The sequence below is a fragment of the Hypanus sabinus genome, chromosome 2 (genome assembly GCF_030144855.1).
Source record: "Hypanus sabinus isolate sHypSab1 chromosome 2, sHypSab1.hap1, whole genome shotgun sequence".
Lineage (NCBI taxonomy): Eukaryota > Metazoa > Chordata > Chondrichthyes > Myliobatiformes > Dasyatidae > Hypanus > Hypanus sabinus.
The window spans coordinates 179788293-179810101 of record NC_082707.1 but is presented as its reverse complement, the minus strand read 5'-3'; the positions used below and the strand labels follow the sequence as shown (position 1 = coordinate 179810101).

Sequence of the window (21809 nt, the reverse complement as noted above, 5' to 3'; positions counted from 1 at the left end):
GTTCGCCTGGATTTCATCCAGTTCCTTATTTACAAATGAGTGTGGAGCTGGGACGGTGGGATCAGAGAGACAGGCAGGGAAAACCACTCCCCCTCTCACACACACGGGACACCTCCTCAGGGAACCCCGCTCACACAGGAACTGGCAGGCAAGGAGAAATGTACAGCACCCGGAGCATCGGCTGTTTCCCACCTGCGGGGTGTGGGGCGCCGAACTGGACATCGGACGCCCACCCCCGCGGGGGCAGCGCTTGGGAACATCGGGGAGGTGGTTAGCGATTGAAAGCCGCAGTGCAGTGGGGGAGGGGATGGGACCTACGTTTCCCCTCCCCATGCCAGGGTGCTGACCTTCATCGGGAAACCGGTCCCTCCATGCCCCACGACGCTGTAAACTCGTACCCATCCCCACGCCTTCCTAATTCTTTTTCGAGTCCCCTTCCTTCCAAAACCTAATGATGGTCACAGCCTGAAACATGTACTGTTTATTCTTCTCTTAAGTGCTGCCCGACCTGCTGAGTTTCTCCAGGATTTTCTCCACGGGAATAGAAAATCATTACACACTTGTTTGGCAAGTTCCTTTTCCCACTGAGTATTACTCTGCTCCAGCTCAATGGCTTCCCCCATTGCACAGACTGTTCGAGCTAATATAGAATCTCTGTCCTTCCTTCGTTTACTGTGGTTGCTAAAGTACATATTTGGAGACCAGTCTTTCAGAGTCATGCATTGGTTTTGCATTGAACCACGTACTTTGCATATTTCCCGCTGCCTGTTTGCAGACTCAGAGGCCAGATACTGGATTACTAACACATGGACATAGAGCCAGAGTTGGATATCAGAGAAACCCGTCCATCCCAACCTTTCTGGGCTTGTCCCGTTTGCCCGCATTTCGCTCATATCCCTTTAAACCTTTCTCTCTTCATGTCCCTGTCCAAGTGTATTTTAAAATGTAACTGTACCAGCTTCTACAGCCGGCAGCTCATTCTTTCTACCCACCACCCTCCTCAGGTCCCCTTTCAATCACCCCCTTCTCACCTTAAATATGTGCCCTCTATTTTCTGATTCCACCACTATGAGAAAAAGTCTGTGCACATTTAACCTACCTACGCCCCTCATGATTTTATAGACTTTCTTGTTGCTATCATCAAGGGGGAGGATCCACACAGAGCAACATTGGGCTGTTTCTTCCCCTCCGCCATCAGATTTCTAAATGGTCCATGAAACCAAGAACACTGCTTCATCATTTCTCTATGCACTGTTACAAATTACAATTATTTTATGTTTTGCACTGTACTGCTGTCACAAAGCTACAATTTTCATGACTTAGGTCAGTGATGAAAAACTGATAAACTTGATTCTGAACTCTGCTTTTGTCCTGTGCTCCAGTAGAAAGTAGTCCCAACCTGCTTAAGCTCTCTCTATAACTCAGTCTCCTGAGTCCCATCAACAGCCTTAAGATATTCTGCAGATGATGAAAATCTAGTTCAGCCTACACACACACAAACAATGCTGACTTGTTGAGTTGCAGGTCAGGCAGCTTCTACGGAGAGGAACAAACAGTCAATGTTTCAGGCCCAGACCCTTCGTCAGGATCCTCACCGACAAAGAGTCTCGGGCCAAAACATTGATTGTTCATTCCCCTCTGTAGAACACTTTCTTTTGTAAATCTCCTCTGCAGGGATCTGTATTGGGACCCCCGTTCTTTGTGATTTTTAGAAATCACTTGGACAAGGAAGTGGAAGGGCGGGTGAGTAAGTTTGCAGATGACACAGAGGTTGGTGGTGTTGTGGATAGTGTAGAAGGTTGTCATAGCCTGACAGGATGCAGAGCTGTGCTAAGAAGTGGAGTTCAACCCAGAAAAGTATGAAGTGCTTCACTTTGTAAGGTTGCACTTAAAAGCAGAATGCAGAGTTTATCGCAGGATTCCTAGCAGTTTGGAAGAATAGAAGGATCTTGGGTTCCACATCTTTAGATCTCGCAAAGTTGCAGCACAAACTAACAGGGTGGTTAAAAAGGGCGTATGGCATTTTCCTGTAACTTGGTTCATTTAACAATAATAAACCAGTCCCTCCCTCTCTCCCATTTATTGTGCATTCCCCTGCCTGTGTGCTGGCAAATAGAATTAGAAAGGACAGGGAAAATAATAAAGTGTTGCAGTCACAGTAAAAGTGCAGCGTAGGTAGAGAAGGCTCAAAGATTCAAAATGCTCAAAGGCTCATTTATTATCAACATGTATATGGAATACAACTCTGAGATTCATTTTTGCCAGATAGCCATGAAACAAAGAAAATCGTGAAAAGTCATTCAAAGCATCAACCCCTCTGCACAAAAACCCCTAAATTGAGCCAAACAGCAGCTTGAAAGAATGGCAACATAATCGTCAACACCCCATGCGAGAAAAAAGCGGAAAAGTCAACACGAACATCAACCCCCAACCCCCCTCACACAAAAATATCGCGCCAAGCAGCAACAAGAAAGAATGGGTGCAAGGTCACATTGAGGTTGAGTCCATTTCATCATATTCGAGGGCTATTCAATAGTCTTACAGCAGTAGGATTGAAGTTGTCCTTGAGCCTAGTGGCGTGTGCTTTCAGGCATCTTCTGCCCAAAGGAAAGGGGGAGAAGTGAGAATGAGCAGATGGGTCAGAGTCTTTGATTATGCTGGCTGCTTTACCAAGACTGACATAAAGTATCCATTTAATTTCTTTGCCATTTCTTTACCATGGGAACCCATGGCTACAGCAGAGAGGAAGGCCATTCAGCCTATCATATCCATGCCAGCCCTCTACCAAAAGGACCAGAGTTCAAACCTCAGGCACTTTTCTGTAGGCTTGCAAATCTTGCTCACCCACTTTTCCATTCTCCTTTGTTTGGTCCCAGTAGAACCCGCCTCCTCCATGTCTGCTGGCAGAGTGGTCTAGATTCCAACCACACACACAGTAAAACAGAAGTCTTTCTGCATCTCACCCTGAATCCTGCCTGATATGTTGAGTATTTTCCGCATGTCCTTTTTTCTGTTTTACATTTCTATCACTTATATTTTCTTTTTATTTTGTTTGCTGTGAATTTTCTATATCAAATATGATTGTACAGAATATTCCCTTATAAAAGCAAGATAATTTTTTCCCATGGAAGTTCACTTTAAGCCAACTTTCCTTTGCCCAAGTGTTAATATAATTTCATACCTTAGGAGTTGCTGTCAAGAATTCAGATATGAATACTGGCCAATCAGGATTTTCCATCAGGAAAATACAATGATGTGTGGCAAGTAAGTTGAGAAAAAACGTTTGGTTCTCCAGTGTGATAAGGCATATATATCGTCAGATTAGCACTTGGTTTGTGTTGGCATGCTGCCAGGCTAATGTCACCAGCTCTGAGTATTTGAGTTTTGTGTAGACAGTAGCAAAATCAGAGTAAATTAAATGGATGTACTGGTGTTGGAAGGTAAGAAAATCAGTTAAGTGAAAATGACTTCCAAACCATCTGCTCAGCAAACGTAGTAACGTTACCATCAGGGTTCTTTCTGCCTTCGGTGTTAGAGCCACTGATTGGGAATCAGCATTCTGATCAAGGCCTGAACAGATTAGATATGGTTAAGTTATTTCCCATGGTAGGGCATTCAAGGACAAGAGGGCACAACTTCATGATTGAAGGACGTCCTTTTAGAACTGAGATGTGGAAAAATTACTTTAGTCAGAAGGTGGTAATTTCTGTGGAGTTTGTTGCCAAGAGCAGCTGTGGAGGCCAAGCCATTGAGTGCATTTAAGGCAGAGATAGATAGGTTCTGATTAGCCAGGGGCATCATAGGGTATGGGGTGAAAGCAGGGGAGTGGGGATGACTGGAAGAATTGGATCAGCCCATGATTGAATGGCAGAGCAGACTCGATAGGCCAAATGGCCTACTTCTGCTCCTATATCTTATGAATCCTCTTCCCCTTTTATAACTGTTATACATCTTTCCCCTTCACTAAAGGGAACAACCCCCTATTTTACACTCCTATAACACATCTCCCCTCAGTCTGCGGGAAAGAAACCAGACCCTCCCCTTCCCAGGTAACCTAAATTAAAAGTCCCCATCCCAGGGACCATTCTCATAAACTTCCTCTAGACCTTGTCTAACATCCTTACATCTTTCCCATAATGAGGCAACCAGAACTGCATATCATACTTGGGGATCAACTTTATTTGCAATATACATGTATTTAGGGATTTGCTGTGGTGTGTTGGCGTGACATGCAACAAAAATGAACCACATTCAGTGTTATGTAAAAGCTCAGAGGTGTAGGTTCAGTCAGCTCTATCATAGGCACAAACCTGCCCACCGTTGAGGACATCTTCAAAGTGTAGTTCCTCAATAATTGATACAATTGGGTTTAATCAATAATCAATTATATTGATTGCCCTGTTGTACATACTATTAAATGCGAATTACTATAAATTGCACATTTAGACAGAGACGTAGCATAAAATTTTTTATCCATGTATGTGAAGGATGTAAGTAATAAAGTCAATTCAATCCAGCATCCATCACTAAAGACATTCACTATCCAGCATTCCTCTAATTACCACCATCAACGAGGAGGTACCAAAACCTGAAGATGCACACCCAATGTTTTAGGAATAGTTTCTTCCCCCTCCGCCATTGGATTTCTGAATGATCACGAACCCATGAACACAACTTCACTGCAGTATTCCTCTTTCGAGAGAAAAAAGATTAACTTTGTTTGCCACGTCTACAATAAAACATAAAGTGAAATGCATCACTTGCATCAGGGATGTGCTGGGGCAGACTGCAAGTGTCACTTCTGGGGCTGATAAATAAACTCCCTTGGAAAGTTTCATGTTTTATCTTTTTACAACATTGAATAACAGATTTAATTTGGCTTTCCTGACACTGATCAACAGAAAAGACACTTTCATGTCAGAATGAAAACAGATTTCAACAAAGTAGTCAAACATAATTGATTCCATTATTACTCACCCCCTTCAAGTCAAAGTTTAGTTCATGCACCTCTGGCAGCAATTACAGCCTCAAGTCTGTGTGGAAAGGTCTCTATCAACTTTGAGCATCTGGATACTGCAATTTTTCACCATTCTTCTTTATAAAACTGCTCAAACTCTGTCAGATTGCATGGGGATCATGAAGGAACAGCCCTTTTCGTCCAGCCACAAATCTGCAATTTGATTGAGATTTGGACTCTGACATTACCTCTGTTGTTGTTATTCCTGTTTAGCTTTAGCTTTATGCATGGGTCATCGTCTTGCTGGAAAACAAATCTTTCCCCAAGTCACAGTTCTTTTGCAGACTGCATCCCGTTCCCACCCCCCACCAGGAGTTCCTTGTATTTTGCTGCATTCATTTTACCCTCTACCTTCACAAGCCTTCCAGGGCCTGCTGCAGTGAAACATTCCCACAGCATGTTGCAGTCACCACTATGCTTCATGGTAGGGATGGTGTGTGTTTTTGATGTTGTGTAGTGTTTGGCTTATGCCAAACATAGCATTTAGTCTGATGGCCAAAAAGCTCCATCAGACCATAGAAGCTTCTTCCAATTGACTTCAGTCTCTCCCACATGCCTTCTAACTGACTCTAGTCCAGATTTCAATGGAAACTTTTTCCAACAATGGCTTTCTCTTTGCCATTAATCTGCAACTAGTGAAGCACCTGAGCAACAGTTGCTGTATGCACTGTCTCTCCCATCTCAGTGATTGAAGATTGTAACTCTCCAGAGTTGTCTTGGTGGCCTCCTTCACTAGTCCCCTCTGGTACGTTAACTCAGTTTTTTTGAGGATGGTCTGCTCTAGGCAGATTTACAGCTGTGCCATATTCTTTCCATCTCTTGATGATTGACTTAGCTGTATTCCAAGGGATATTCAGTGACTTGGAAATTTTCTTGTATCCATCTCCTTTTCAATAATCTTTTCACAGAGTTGCTTGGAGTGTTCTGTTGTCTTCATGGTGTGGCTTTTGCCAGGATACTGACTCACAGCAGTTGGACCTTCCAGACACAGGTGTATTTTTACTACAATCAATTGAAAAACATTGACTGCACACAGTGATCTCCATTTAACTAATTATGTCACTTCTAATACCAATTGGCTGCACCAGTGATGGTTTGGTTATATTAAAGGGGGTGAATACTTATGAAATCAATTACTAAGTGTTTTATATTTGTAACTAATTGAGATGCTTTCTAGGGATCTGTTTTCGCTTTAACATGAAAAAATCATTTTCTGTTGATCAGTGTATAAAAAAAGCCAAATTAAATCCACTGTGATTTAATGTTCTAAAACAATGAAACATGAAAATTTCCAAGGGGAGTGAATACTTAATAAAAACAGGCACTGTATATATTTGTAATTTGTAGCAATTTTTATAGAATTTTTTTTCACCCATTTGTGCTTCATCACCAGAGACTTTGGAGGTTGACCAGTTTAGCTCTGCATGGATTCTTGACTCTCACCAACAATGTGTTCCCAAAATCACAGAGTCCCATGGACTCGCAGAGAATGCCCCATTGCCAGGTACGTTCTGCCGGATACTCTGCAGGGATCTACTGGGAGCAATGTCAAAGCCTCAGGTCATTCAGTAACAAGTAACTACCTGCTGGAGGAGGTGAGGGAAAACAGGGCACTGAGGAGTGGGATAGAACAGAGGGATCTGGGAATACAGATCCATAATTTCTTGCAAGTGGCTTCACAAGTAGACAGAGAACTTTTGGTACATTGTCCTTCTTAAATCAGTATTGATGTTATGTTAAAGTAGGTGAGTCCTAATAAACCAGGAGCTCACGCATGGTTAGTTTATTCTCTGGAAGCATAAAGGAGATTTGACAGCATTATACAAAATTATGAGGGGTATTGATAAGGTAGATACAAGCAGGCTCTCTCCACTGAGATTCGGAGAGACCAGAACTAGAGGTTAAGGGTGAACTTCTTTCTGCAGAGACTGCTGTGAGTGTGGAATGAGCTGCCAGCAAAATGTGGATGTGGGTTTGATTGCAACATTTAAGAGAAACTTGGATAAATTCATGGAATGGAAGGGCAAGAAAGGCCATGGACAAGGTGGGTCCAGGCAGTACAACTGGCCAGGTAACCTATCTACAACCCCTAGATAGACTGAAGAGCATGTTTCTGTGCTGTATGATTCACTCTGGGCCTCAAAGGAAGAAGTAGTGGGATTTAACTGGGCCAAGAGCAATGTGTTATGTTTTGGGAAGTTAAACCAACTACAGCAGGACATGCCCAGTAAATGACAGTACAATGGGCAGTACTGTAGAACAGATAAATCTAGAGATACAAGTAGAGTTCTCTGAAGGTGGCAACAGGGGTAGACATAGTGAAAAAGACAGTTCATGGCATGCTCATCTTCATCAGTAGTGACACTGAGAAAGAGTTGGGACTTCCTAAGACAAAGAAGCAGAATTAGGCCATTAGGCCCATCAAGTCTACTCCTCCATTCAAACATGGCTGATTTATTTTCCCCTCTCAACCCCATTCTTCTGCCTTCTCCCCATAACCTTTGACATCCTTACTGAGAAGTTGAGACCCGACGTTCAAAGTCCTGGGGTCAATATAAGGGGTTGAAGATCGAAGTCAGGAAATCCGGAGCTTGAGGCCCAGAGGTCAAAGCCGTTAGGTCAGCATTTCTTGAAGTCAGAGGCCCACTGTCTACAAGCCTGTGGCCAAGGACTGGAGGTTGAAGGTGGCCTGTCTGTCTCTGTGGGTGAGAAAGAGGTTCATTTTGCTGTTATTGCTTGTGTTACTCTGATGAGTATTTTGGGTCAGCTCCAGAATGCGTGGTGACTTTTGCAGGCTGCCCCAGCACATCCTCAGGATGTATTGGTTGTTAATGCAAATGATGCATTTCACTGTATGTTTTGTTATACATGTGATGAATAAATATGAATCTGTCGAACAGCAGCATTACGCACAGTTCTGATAGTAAAGAAAGAATTAGAGTAGAATTTGATTAGGAGTAGAATTAGGTTATTTGGCCCATTGAGTCTTCTCCACCATTCAATTTTGGTTGATCCTTTTTTTTTGCCTCCTTAGCCCCACTCCTCAGCCCTCTCCCCACAACCGCTGATGCTGGTTTAATCAAGAAACTATCAAGCTCTGCCTTAAGTACACCCTACGACCTGGCCTCCACAGCTGCCTGTGGTAATAAATTCCATAAATTCACTATACTTAGGCTGAAGAAATTTTTCATCTTGCTTTTAAATGGGCACAGCCTCAGGATAGAGGGGCATCCTCTTGTCCTAGACTCCCCCACCATGGGAAACATCCTTTCCACATCTGCTGAGTAGGCCTTTCAAGATATGAAAAGTTCAATGAGATCCTTCCCCATCCTTCCAAATACCAATGAGTACAGACCCAGGGCTATCAAACATTCCTCGTATGATAACTCTTTCATCCTGGAATCATCCAAGTGAACCTCCTCTGAACCCTCTCCACAGCACATCTTTTCTTAGATGAGGAGCCCAAAACTGTTCACAATACTCAAGGTGAAGCCTCACCAGAGTCTTATAAGGCCTCAGCATCACATCCTTGCTCTTGTAGACCTCCTGAAATGAATGCTAACATTGCATTTGCCATCCTCACCACCAACTCTACCCGCAAGTTAACCTTTAGGGTAATCTGCACAAGGACTCCCAAATCAATTTACATCTCAGATTTTTGGATTTTCTCCCCATTTAGAAAATAGTCTACACATTTATTCCTTCTACCAAAGTGTATGACCAGGTATTTTCCAACATTGTATTTCATTTGCCATTTTCTTGCCCATTCTACTAATCTGTCCAAGTGCTTCTGCAGCCTACCCGTTTCCTCAATACTACCTGCCCCTCCACCCATCTTCGTATCATCTCCAAACTTGGCAACAAAGCCATCTATTCCATCATCTAAATCATCAATATACAGCATAAAAAGTGGTCCCAACACCAACCCCTGCAGAAAAACACCAGTAATGGGCTGCCAACCAGAAAATGATCCTTTTATTCCCACTCGCTGCCTCTTACCAGTCAGCCAATCCTCAAGTTAGTTTCCTGTAATACTTAGCAAGTAGTCTCAAGTGTGGCACCTTGTCAAAGGTCTTCTGAAAGTCCAAATATACAACATCCACTGCATCCCCTTTACCTCTCCTACCTGTAATCTCCTCCAAGAATTCCAACAGGTTTGTCAGATCTGAATTTCCCTTAAGGAAACCAAACTGACTTTGTCCCATCTGGTCCGGTTATCACCAAGTACTCCATAACCACATCCTTCACAACTGACTCCAACATCTTCTCAACCACTGAGGTCAGGCTAACTGGTCTACAATTTCCTTTCTGCTGCCTTCCTCCTTTCTTAAAGAGTGGAGTGACATCTGCAATTTTCCAGTCCTGTGGCACCATGCCAGAGTCCAACAATTTTTGAAAGATCATTCTAATGCTTTCACAATCTCTACCACTACCCCTTTCAGAACCCTAGGGTGCAGTTCATCTGGTCCAGGTGAGTTGTGTACCTTTAGGCCTTTCAGCTTTTTGAGCACCTTCTCCCTTGTAAAAGTAACTGCACTCACTTCTCTTCGCTTGCACCCTTCAATATCTGGCACACTGTTAGTCTTCCATATTGAAGACTGATGCAAAATACTCATTTTGTTCATCTATCATCTCCTTGGCCCCCAATATTATTTCTCTGACCTCATTTTCTAGAGGTCCTATATACACTCTCATCCCTCATTTTATTTACTTACTTACTCACTCACTCAAGAAAGCCTTCACTATCCATTTTGATATTAGTTGATAGCTTGCTCTCATATTTCATCTTTTCCCTCCTAATGATTCTTTTAATTGCTCTCTGTAGGTTTTAAAAAGCTTCCCGATCTTCTGTCTTACCATTAATTTTTAGATTGTTGTATGCCCACTCTTTTGCTTTTACATTAGCTTTGACTTCCCTTGTCAGCCATGATTGTACTATTTTTCCCCCATCAGATTTTGTTGAATTCAATTATACTGTGATCACTACCTCCTCCGGGTTCTTTTACCTTAAGTTCTCGAATTAGCTCTGGTTCATTATATAACATCCAGTCTAGTATAACTGATCCTCTGGTAGGTTCAATGACAAACTGCTCTAAAAAGCCATCTCGTAGGTATTCAACAAACTCACTCGCTTGAGGTCCATCACCAACCTGATTTTCCCAATTGACCTGTATGTTGAAATCTCCCATGACTATCATAACATTGCCCTTTTGACGTGCCTTTTCTATTTCCCGTTGTAATCTATGGTGCTCATCCCAGCTACAGTTGGGAGGCCTGTGTATAACTGCCATCAGGGTCCTTTTACCCTTGCAGTTTCTTAATTCAACCTATAAGATTTCAACATCTTCCAATCCTGTGTCACATTTTTCTACTGATTTGACACCATTCTTTACCAGCAGAGCTGAATCATCCCCTCTGCCTACCTTCTCATCCCAACAATACAACTAACTTTAGACACTCAGCTTGCAACTGCAACCATCCTTCAGTGATGGCCACATCATACCTGACAATCTGTAACAGTGCAACAAGATTATCCACCTTATTTCTTAATACTCTGTGTATTGAGATATAACACAGAGTATTGTATTTGCTACCCTTTTTGATTCTGAATCCCTAATGCACTGATATTCAGCTTGATGGCTGAAATTTTGTCATTATCGTCTCCTTGCCCTTCCCAACAGTTTGACTGCACACTGTCTTTGCTTTTTAACTATTCTTCCTACCTCCTGCCAAATTAGTTGAAATTCTTCCTAACAGCTCTAACAAACCTGCCCGCGAGAATATTGGTCCCTCCTCGGGTTCAGGTGCAACCAGTCACTTTTGAACAGATCATACCTCCCCCAGAAGAGATCCCAATGATCCAAAAATCTGAAGCCCTGCCCCCTGCACCAGCTTCTCAGCCACGCATTAGTAATCAAATCATCCTGTTTCTATACTCACTGGTGTGTGGGATAGGCAGCAATCCAGAAATTAATACTTTAGAGCTCCTGCTTCTCAGCTTTCTACCTCAGTCTTTAAATTCTCTTTTCAGAACCTCTTTGCTTTTCCTTCCCAAGTTATTGGTACCAATATGTACCAAGACATCTGGCTGCTGTCCCTCCCTCTCCAAATTGCTGTGGATACGATCTGAGACATCCCTGGCAACAGGGAGGCAACGTACCATTAAGGTATCCTGTTCCCCTATTGAGTCCCCTATCACTACTGCTTCTTTCTTCTCCCCCTTTCCCTTCTGCACCATGGACTCATGCTCAGTGCCAGTAACCCGGTCTCCATGGCATTCCTCTGGAAGGTCATCCCCACAGCAGTATTCAAAGTGATATACTTATTATTGAGAGGAATGCCCACAGGGGTGCTCTGCACTAACTGCCGGTTGACATTTCTAATTCCCTCGACAGCCAACCAGCCACTCACCTCCTGGAACTTAAGGACGAATACTTCCCTTCAACTCTGATCAATTACCTTCTCACTCTCCCGTACAAGCTGAAGGTCATCCAGCTGCTGCTCCAGTTCCCAACACAGTCTTCAAGGAGCTGCAGCCCGATGCACTTCACACAGATTTATTTCCCTGGGAGACTGTCTCCCAGGACTCTAACATCCAGCAAGAAGAACATACAACAGTCACTTACTACACTAGGTACAGTAAGAGAGGAAAAAAGGGAATCTTAACAGCTTAGCAGAGCCGAAGCCTCCTTTGAGCCAAAGCCTGACAGTCCTACTCTCACCACTGGCCTACTCCCGACAATGGCTGCCCCACTTGTCCATTCTGTCCTTTAAACAAGCGTCGCTGACCTACAAGAAACCTTGTCGCTGTCACCTGCTCTCACTGCTGATTGGGCCGCTGGAATTAAGCAAGAGAGGGTGCAAAAAGTATGTGATGTCATCAGGAAAGTCACAGATATATAGGAGGGATGTTACTGAACTGAAGCAGAAGAGATCCGAGGATATTACCTCGACTGGAGGGCTTGAGTTACAAGGAGAGGCTGGGGACAACTTTAGAGGTTCATAAATCATAAGGGGCATAGACAAAGTGAACGCTTACCATTTATTCCAACTAGGTAAGGGATTCTAAAAAAATAGAAGGCAGAGGTTACAAGCGAGAGGGCAAAGATGTAAAGGGATTCTAAGGGGCAAGTTTTTCCACACAGCGGGTGGTGGGTACATACTACAAGAGGAAGTGGTAGAGCTGGGTACGGTCACATTTAAGACATTTGGACATGAAAATGGATAGGAAAGGTTTAGAGGGACATGGGTCAAACACAGGCTAACAGGACCAACATGGTTAGTACATACAAGTTGGGCTAAAGAGCCTGTTTCCTTTGAATCTCTGACAAGCCCTTGAATGATCACACTATCTGTTGACTTTAAATACCCACAAAATCAATTTTTAAAAGCAAAATAACATAATATTTTATTGATTCCTTAAAAAAGAGAGCAATTAAAAACCACAATTATGCTTCTGTTAGGTATCCTTTTCCGTTGCTTAACACGGTCCGACACGTTGAACTCTCCTATGCCATCAGTATATCACCATGAGGCTCTCCGTGGTGTTCTTACAACACTCCACCCCTGCCAAGGTCCAATGACACAGTAATAACTAAATTAATACCAACACACCACCAACCACATGACAAGGGCAAGTCAGGGGGCAGTTGACATTGGAGGGTGGCTGCTCTATTTTGCGTCCTCTTTCTCCGTGTCTAACAGCGCAGAGCGAATGCCAAGTTTCTTTAGTTCCTCAACGAGGTCTCCATTCTGATGCATCTGTAGCAAAATGTCGCATCCGCCCACAAACTCGCCGTCAAAGTAGATCTGCGGGATGGTCGGCCAATTGGAATAGTTTTTAATACCTGTTTCAAAAGGACAAATGCCAGAGTGAGCAAGGGTCACAGAACACCTATTAAAATCAAAGTTGAGTTTACTGTCTCATGCACAACTACAATGGCATGCAAAAGTTTGGGCACCCCTGGTCAAAATTTCTGTTACTGTGAATAGTTAAGTGAGTAGAAGATGAACTGATCTACAAAAGTCATAAAGTTAAAGATGAAACATTCCTTTCAAGATTTTAAGCAAGATTAGTATATTATTTTTGTTTTGTACAATTTTAGAGTGAAAAAAAAGGTAAGGAGCACCATGCAAAAGTTTGGGCACCCCTAGAGATTTGAGCTCTCAGATAACTTTTACCAAGGTCTCAGACCCTAATTAGCTTGTTAGGGCTATGGCTTGTTCACAGTCATCTTTAGGAAAGGCCAGTTGATGCAAGTTTCAAAGCTTTATAAATACCCTGACTCCTCAAACCTTGTCCCAACAATCAGCAGCCGTGGGCTCCTCTAATCAGCTGCCTAGCACTCTGAAAATTAAAATAAATGATGCCCACAAAGCAGGAGAAGGCTATAAGAAGATAGCAAAGCGTTTTCAGGTAGCCGTTTCCTCAGTTCATAATGTAATTAAGAAATGTCAGTTAACAGGAACAATGGAGGTCAAGTTGAGGTCTGGAAGACCAAGAAAACTTTCCGAGAGAACTGCTTTTAGGATTGCTAGAAAGGCAAATCAAAATCCCCATTTCACTGCAAAAGATCTTCAGGAAGATTTAGCAGACTCTGGAGTAGTGGTGCACTGTTCTACTGTGCAGCGACACCTGCACAAATATGACCTTCATGGAAGAGTCATCAAAAGAAAACCTTTCCTGCATCCTCACCACAGAATTCAGCGTCAGAAGTTTGCAAAGGAACATCTAAACAAGCCTGATGCATTTCGGAAACGTCCTGTGGACTGATGAGGTTAAAATAGAACTTTTTAGCCGCAATGAGCAAAGGTATGCTTGGAAAAAAAAGGGTGCAGAGTTTCATGGAAAAAACACCTCTCCAACTGTTAAACACGGGGGTGGATCGATCATGCTTTGGGCTTGTGTTGCAGCCCGTGGAACGGGGAGCATTTCACTGGTAGAGGGAAGAATGAATTCAATTAAATACCAGCAAATTCTGGAAGCAAACATCACACCGTCTGTTAAAAAGCTGAAGATGTAAAGAGGATGGCTTTTACAACAGTATCACAATCCTAAACACATCTCAAAATCCACAATGGACTACCTCATGAGGCGCAAGCTGAAGGTTTTGCCATGACCGTCACAGTCCCCCGAGCTAAGCATCATCGAAAATCTGTGGATAGACCTCAAAAGAGCAGTGCATGCAAGACAGCCCAAGAATCCCACAGAACTAGAAGCGTTTTGCAAGGAAGAATGGGCGAAAATCCCCCAAACGAGAATTGAAAGACTCTTAGCTGGCTACAGAAAGCATTTACAATCTGTGATATTTGCCAAAGGGGGTGTTACTAAGTACTGACCATGTAGGGTGCCCAAGCTTTTGCTTCGGGCCCTTTTCCCTTTTTGTTACTTTGAAACTGTAAAAGATGGAAATAAAAAAGTAATCTTGCATAAAATATTAAAGAATGTGTCATTTTTAACTTCATGCCTTTTGGAAATCAGGTCATCTTTTACTCTCTTAGCTATTCACAGTAACAGAAATTCTGACCAGGGGTGTCCAAACTTCTGCTTGCCACTGTATATGCGTACAAAGACAAACATACTGCAGCAGCATCACAGGCACAGGGCATGAGACAAGCAGAATTCACAAGAAAGACAAATTATACAAGTTTTTTTTAATAAATAAAAAAACAATTAAAACAACACACATAAAATGTTGGAGGAACTCAGCAGCCCAGAGGGCATCTATGGAGTTGACATTTCAGGCTGAAACACTGTATCCAGAGATACCGGCCACATGACAGACGCACTGCCACCTGGCTGGTCCGAGGACACACCACATGCCAATCAACATTTGGTCCCTCCCAACTAATCAATGCACACCTAAATTATTGGTCACCTTAATTGGATTATCTCGCCCAGCCCCATGTTATAAAAGGTGAGACATGTGCCTGGCTCGGTCTCTCTTACAGGCCACCTCATTGGAGGTAAGTGCATTGATTTATGTTTGGGAAGGTCTATCGTCTTCCCTGGTAAGGGAGCCACAGCTATCCAAGGTCAAAGGGGATAGCTGTTGTAGTGCTTTTCCCCTGTTCTTTGTTTGTGTAACCGTACCCTGTCCCCACACTGCTTCCTGTGTATTGTAGTTGCTTGTGTTGACCCAACTTCCCCTTTAATAATAAATTCCTTATTATTAAAACTGTGTCTGTCCAGGCCTCTACTGTTGAGACTCAAAGAACCAGTTATTTCCATCAAAACAAACACTTCCTCAGGAAATAAGACTCCAACCTGATGGCATGAAAGCCAATTTTTCAAACTTCTTATCATTTCTCTGCTAAACCCTTTATCTTGCTTTCCATTTCCCATTCTGGTTCCTCTATCACCCTTTTTCTTTTCCTCATCTGCCATCACCTCTCTGGCTCCCCTCCTTCTTCCCTTTCTCCATAGTCCACTGTCCTCTCCTATCAGATTCCTTCTTCTTCTTCAGCTCTTTTACCTATCCCCTCCCAGCTTCTTAACTCATTCCCCCCCCCCCCACCCACCTTACTCCTGACCTGGTCTCACCTGTCACCTACCAGTCTGTACTCCTTCCCCTAACCTCACCTTATTATTCTGGTTTCTTCCCCCTTCCTTTCCAATTCTTGTGAAGGGCCTTGGCTCAAAATGTCAACTGTTTAATCCTCTGTATAGATGCTGCCTGATTTGCTAAGTTTCTCCAGTGTTTTGTGCCTGTTGCTCCAGAATTCCAACATATTTAGAATCTCACGTTCACAATTAGAACAAAATAAGTCCACTTGAATGGTAAACTGCAGTGTTTCGGGTGGTGGGCATCGAGATCCCTCCTTACTGGTGCTGATAGTTTCTTTACTTCATTTTACCCTATCCCAAACTCCAGTTATTCACACCTTCCCTAGGAATTATTTTTAGATGCATTGCCGTTAATCCTATTATCCATCCCACAAAACACGTGTTTAGCCAACAGTATTGTGGTTTTAAAAAATGACGTAGAGGCTCATATCAGACTAAATCAAGCAGATAGTCAAAGCCAAGTCAATTACCAGTCAACAGGACAGACTGATACAGGTACTAAGGATGAGAGTTACAGGGAAAGTGCCGGGGTGCAATACTGAGCCAGGGATGGAGGGAGCAGAACTACCCTTTTAATATCAATCTCACTGATTGGAAGGGGACACTAGCAGAGATGACAGTAGAGTTTCTGGGAGCAATTCAAAAGATGCAGGATAGATAGATCAAAAGAAGATGATACTTTTTAAAAGGGAGGATGAGCCAACTGTGGATGACAAGGGAGGACAAAGACAGCATAAAAGCAAAATAGAGGACATGTAATAAAGCAAAAATTAGCAGAAAGCCGGGATTAGGAACTTTTAAGGACCAACAGAAGGCAAGTGGGAAAAAAAACAGTATGTTGAGAAAAAAAATGAAGAGAAGATGAGCTTTATTTGTCACATGTACATTGAAACATACAGTGAAATCAGTGAGGATTGTGGTGGGAGCAGCCCACAATTGTCACCATGCTTCGAGAACCAACATAGCATGCCCACAACTTACTAACACCAACTGTACGCCAAAGAGAAGGTATAAAATAAAGCAAAAAAAAAAGTGGTAAGTTAGAGGATTGGGAAACTTTCAAAAGTCGTCATTAAGAAAGTAAAGATGGAATAGGAAAGTAAGCTAGCCAATAATATTAAAGAAGATACCAAAAGTTTCTTTTGACACAGTATAAAAGAGAGGAGAGGGTGGATATTGGACCACTGGAAAATAACGTTGCTGGAGCGGTAGTAATGGGAGACAACGAAATGGCAGATGAACTGAATAAGTATTTTGCGTCAGTCTTCACTGTGGAAGACTATCAGTGTGGTGGAAGTTCTAGGTATCGGGTCATGAGTGTGTGAAGGTACCATAACTAGAGAGAAGGCTCTTGGGAAACTGAAAAGTCTGAAGGTAGATAAGTCACCTGGACCAGATGGTGTACACTCCAGGGTTCTGAAGGAAGGGGCTGAAGAGATCGTGGAGGAATTAGTAATGACCTTTTAAAAATCAGTAGATTCTGGAATGGTTCCGGAAGACTGGAAAATTGCAAATGTTCACTCCACTCTTCAAAAAGGGACAGAGGTAGAAGAAAGGAAATTATAGGCAATTTAATCTGACCTCAGTGGTGGGAATTGTTAAGGATTTGGTTTCAGGTACTTGGAGGCACATGACAAAATAGGCTGTAGCCAGAATGGTATCCTTAAGGGAAAATCTGTTGGAATTCTTTCAGAAATAACAAGCAGGATAGACAAATGAGAATCAGTTGATGTTGTGTACTGGATTTTCAGAAGGCCTTTGACAAGGTACCACACGAGGCTGCCTAACAAGTTATAAGCCCATGGTATTAAAGGGAAGCTTCTAGCATGGATAAAGCAGTGGCTGATTGGCAGGAGGGAAAGAGTGGGAATGAAGGGAGCTTTTTCTGGTTGGCTCCCGGTGACTAATGGTATTCCACAGGGATCTGTGTGGCGACCAATTCTTTTTATGTCATATGTTACTGATGGCTTTGTTGCAAAGTTTGCAGACAATATGAAGAGGGGTAGAGGAGCAGGTAGTTTTAAGGAAGTAGAGAACCTACAGAAGGACTAACACTGATTAGGAAATTAGGCAAAGAAATGGCAGATGGAATAGTGTCAGGAAGTATATGGTCATGCACTTTGATAGTAGCAAAGAAAGGGTTGACCATGTTCTAACTGAAGAGAAAATACAAAAAAATGGTGTGCAAAGGAACTTGGGAGTGCTTGTGTAGGATTCCCTAAGGGCAAATTTGCAGGTTGAGTCTGTGGTGAGGAAGGCAAATGCGATGTTAACATTCATTTCAAGAGGACTAGAATATAAAATGACTGGAATGTGAGAGGAGACTGGAGCCTCTGGCAGAAATACATTGCAGTTAAGGGGGAGGAGGATGTTCAAACTCAAAGACATTGAACCCAGATTGGTTATCACTGGCTCAGTAAATTGAATGCACTAACCACTATGCTAGGTAAGCCAGCCAATAATATAAGAGAGGATGCTAAAAGTTTTCTCATATACACTGTATAAAAAAAGTAAGAGACAAGAGTGGATATCGGACCACAGTAAAATATAAAGTATAAACATATAAAATATAAAGTTAAAAAAAGTATAGCGATAGGAATGGCTGGGTGGTGTTTCAAAGAAATGGCAGATGAACTATATAAGTATTTTGCATCAGTCTTCAGTGTAGAAGTATGCCAGAAATGTGAAGATTTCTGGGAACAGAAGTAAGTGTAGTTGCTATTACTAAGGATGAGGTGCTTGGGAAGCTGAAAGATCTTGGACATAGATCAGTTACCTGGACCAGATGGACTACATCCCAGAAGTCTGAAAGAGGTTGCTGAAGAGATTGTGGAGGCATTTGTAATGATCTTTTAAGAATCATTAGATTCTAGAATGGTTCCAGAGGACTGGAAAATTGCAAATGTCACTCCACTCTAAGAAGGGAGGGAGGCAGACAACAAGAAATTTTAGGCTAGCTAGCCAGACTTCAATGATTGGCAAGTTGTTAAGAGTCAAATATTACAGATGAGGTGTTGAGGTACTTGGAGCCACACAACGAAAGGCAGAAATCAGCAGGGATACCTTAAGGAACATCTTGCCTGATAATTCTGTTTAAATTCTTTGAGGAATTAGTAGAGTAGAGTTAGTGGATGTTGTTCACTTGGACTTTCAGAAGGCGTTTGACAAAGTGTCACACATGAGGCTGCTTTACAAGACAAGAGCCCATGATATTACAGGAAAGATACTAGCCTGGACAGAAGATTGGTTGACCAGCAGGAGGCAAAGGGTGGGAATAAAGGGGGCCTTTTCTGATTGGCTGCCAGTGACTAGTGGTGTTCTGCAGGAGTTGCTACTGGGACCACTTTTCACATTATATCTCAATGATCTGAATGACGAAATCCATGGCTTTGTGACCAAGTTCGCAGATAATACAAAGATAGGTAGAGGGGCAGGTAGTGTTGAGGAAATGGAGTCTGCAGAAGGACTTGGACTGATTAGGAGATGGCAGATGGAATATAGTGTAGGAAAGTGTACGATCATGCAATGTGTTAGAAGGAGTAAAGGCTTATTTTATTTTCTAAATGGGGACTGAATTCAGGAGTGAGAGCTGCAAAAGGACTTGGGAGTCCCAGGGCAGGAATTCCTAAAGGCTAATTTGCAGGTAGAATCTGTAGTAAATGTGAGGATCATTTGATGGCTCATTGGAATTTAGAACAACGAGTGGGGATCTCACTGAAACTTATCAAATGTTAAAGGGCCGACATAGAGTGAACATGGGGAATCGAGGACCAGAAGGCACGGCATCAAAATACAATGACGTTACTTCAGAACAAAGAATAGGAAGAACTCTTTAGCCAGAGGGTGGTGAATCTGTGGAATTCATTGCCACAGATGGTGGTGGAGGCCAAGTCATTGGGTGTATTTAAAGTGGAGATTGATAGGTTCTTGATTAGTAAGCTTTCAAAAGTTATGAGGAGGCAAGACAATGAGACTGAGAGGGATTATAAATCAGCCATGATGGAATGGCAGAGCAGACCTAATGGGCTAAATGGTTTAATTCAGCGCCTCCTGTTTTATGCTCAAATGCAATGTTAGCTTTCGTTTTAAGAGGACTTTAATATAAAAACAAGAATGTAATGTGGAGGCTTTTCAGGCATTGGCCAGACCACATTTGGAGTATTGTGGTGAGTTCTGGGTCCCTTATTAAGGGAGGACTAGCTTTGGAGAGGGTCTGGGGAGGTTCATGAAAATGATCCCAGGACTGAAAGGGTTAATGTACGAAGAGCATTTGATGGCTCTGGGCCTGTGATCACTGGAGTTTAGAAGAAGGGGTGGGGGGGGCAATCTCACAGAAACTTGGCAATTATATTGAAAGGCATAGATAAGAGTGGATACGGAGAGTATGTTTCCTATAGGTAGATACCTTATCGATCCCAAAGGAAGTTGCAGTGTCACAGTAGCATTGCAATATTAGAAGAGAAGAAAAAATAAAAAATAAGTTACCTCAAACAGTCTAGCATGACTCATTATGGAGCTCAATGGCCGAGGGTAAGAAAGACCTTACGGAGCACTTTTTGGAGCAGCAGTTATCTTGGTCTATTACTAAAAGTGCTCTTCTGTGCAGCCGAGGTGGCATGCAGAGGGTGGGAAACATTGTCTAGAATTTTCCATAGGGTCCTTTGTTCTACCACAGCTTCCAGTGCACCCAGTTTGACTCCCACAACAGCCAATCTTTCTAATTAGTTTTTTGAGCTTGTTGGCATCACCTGTGTTAATGCCCAGCACACCACCACATAGAAGATTATGCTGGCGACAACAATCTGGTAGACCGTGACGGAGAGTCCTGGACACTCCAAAGGACCTCAGTCTCCTCAGGAGGTAGAGGCGACTCTGGCCCATCTTATACTCAGCCTCTGTGTTGGTGCTCCACTCAAGTTTGTCATTGGGTGTACCCCCAGGTACTTGTAGGTCTTCACCTATAGTGGGGCACAACTTTAGAATAGGAGATACCTTTAGGAGGAGGAATTTCCTTAGCCAGAAGAGGTGGAACTGTGGAATTCATTGCCACAAATGGCTGTGGAGGTCAAGTTATTGGGCATACTTAAAGCAGGGGTTGATAGGTTCTTGATTAGTAAGGATGTCAAAGGTTATATACAGAAGGCAGGAGAATGGAGTTGAAAAGGATTATAAATCAGCCATATTGGATTGGCTGAGCAGACTCTGCTCCTAATTCTGCTCCTTAAAATGCTTTCCAAATAGTCTTATAGATGCAAGTGTATATTCAGACTAAGGACTTTAAATCACGGAAAATGAAATTTATTCTATATAATTATATGAAATCACAGCTCCCTGCCAGTCTCTCCTCTCCTGAACCTCACCCTATATCTACACCCCAAATCTCCCCCCCCCAATCAAAAGTCAAAGTAAATTTGACGTATTTTGTACATGTTGCTATGTGCTGCCTTGAGATTCGTTTCCTTGCCGGTAACGACATTAAATTTTACAAAACTATACATAACAAAAGACTGACGAACAGCCAATGTACAGATCCTTATCCGCCACGCCACTCTCATTCCACTACCTTCAGCCTGACACCTCGCCACGACCCATCCATCACCACCACCTTCCTCTATCTCCATACTCCCCGTCTCTGGCCAACCCAACCGCAACCCCACGATCCCGTCCCCGCAAACCCTCTCCCCTTACTCCCCCCACCCATGCCCCTACCCCGCTCCCCGTCCCTGCCCCGTTTCCACACCCATCACCTTGCCGAATATCCTGATCCTCCAGCACGTTATAGGCGCCGTAGCCCTCGACGCCGTGCATTCTCAGGATCTGCACCACGGCGTTGCTGAAGCCGCACATGGGCTGGGCGGGGGTGCCCTTGATGAAGACCACCACCTTGTCCTTCTTCACCAGGGACTCCAGCCGCCGCCGGAGCGCGCCCTCCGCCTCCGATCCGCCGTCACCCACTCCCCCTTCGCTCAGCCACCGCCTCGGCACCCACGCCGTCGCCCGCCGAACTACTGACCGACAAGCCGCTTGAAGCAGGGAGGACATGTCCAACACTCCGGACCACCAGGCTCGTAGCGCGGCCTGAAGCGCTCACTGGCTGCCGGCCACATGACCCCGCCCCTCCGAGGTTTCTATTGGTGATATTGAAATCAATCAGAGCTATGTGAAGTTCTATTGCACGATCCTTCCATCTGTCAACTTGGGTCATCCGCAAAGTCCAAATCTCAT

General features: G+C 43.3%; 1 protein-coding gene across 1 annotated transcript; it reads right to left on the bottom strand.

Annotated features, from left to right (window-relative positions):
- Nucleotides 1-12398: 12398 nt before the first annotated feature.
- On the bottom strand, nt 12399-21691 carry glrx5 (glutaredoxin 5 homolog (S. cerevisiae)). The gene is made up of 2 exons (XM_059960669.1): nt 21332-21691; nt 12399-12864 (listed from the first exon to the last, which is right to left on the bottom strand). The coding sequence occupies exons 1-2, from the start codon at nt 21624-21626 to the stop codon at nt 12689-12691; spliced, it is 471 nt and encodes a 156-aa protein (XP_059816652.1). The 5' UTR covers nt 21627-21691; the 3' UTR covers nt 12399-12688.
- Between the last annotated feature and the right edge of the window lie 118 nt (nt 21692-21809).

Excerpts from the sequence above, each read along its gene's own strand:
- glrx5 (XM_059960669.1), bottom strand. The coding sequence starts at position 21,626 with ATGTCCTCCCTGCTTCAAGCGGCTTGTCGGTCAGTAGTTCGGCGGGCG. Across the intron at positions 12,865-21,331 it reads GGATCAGGATATTCGGCAAG|GTATTAAAAACTATTCCAAT; the intron begins GTGATGGGTGTG and ends CTTTTGAAACAG.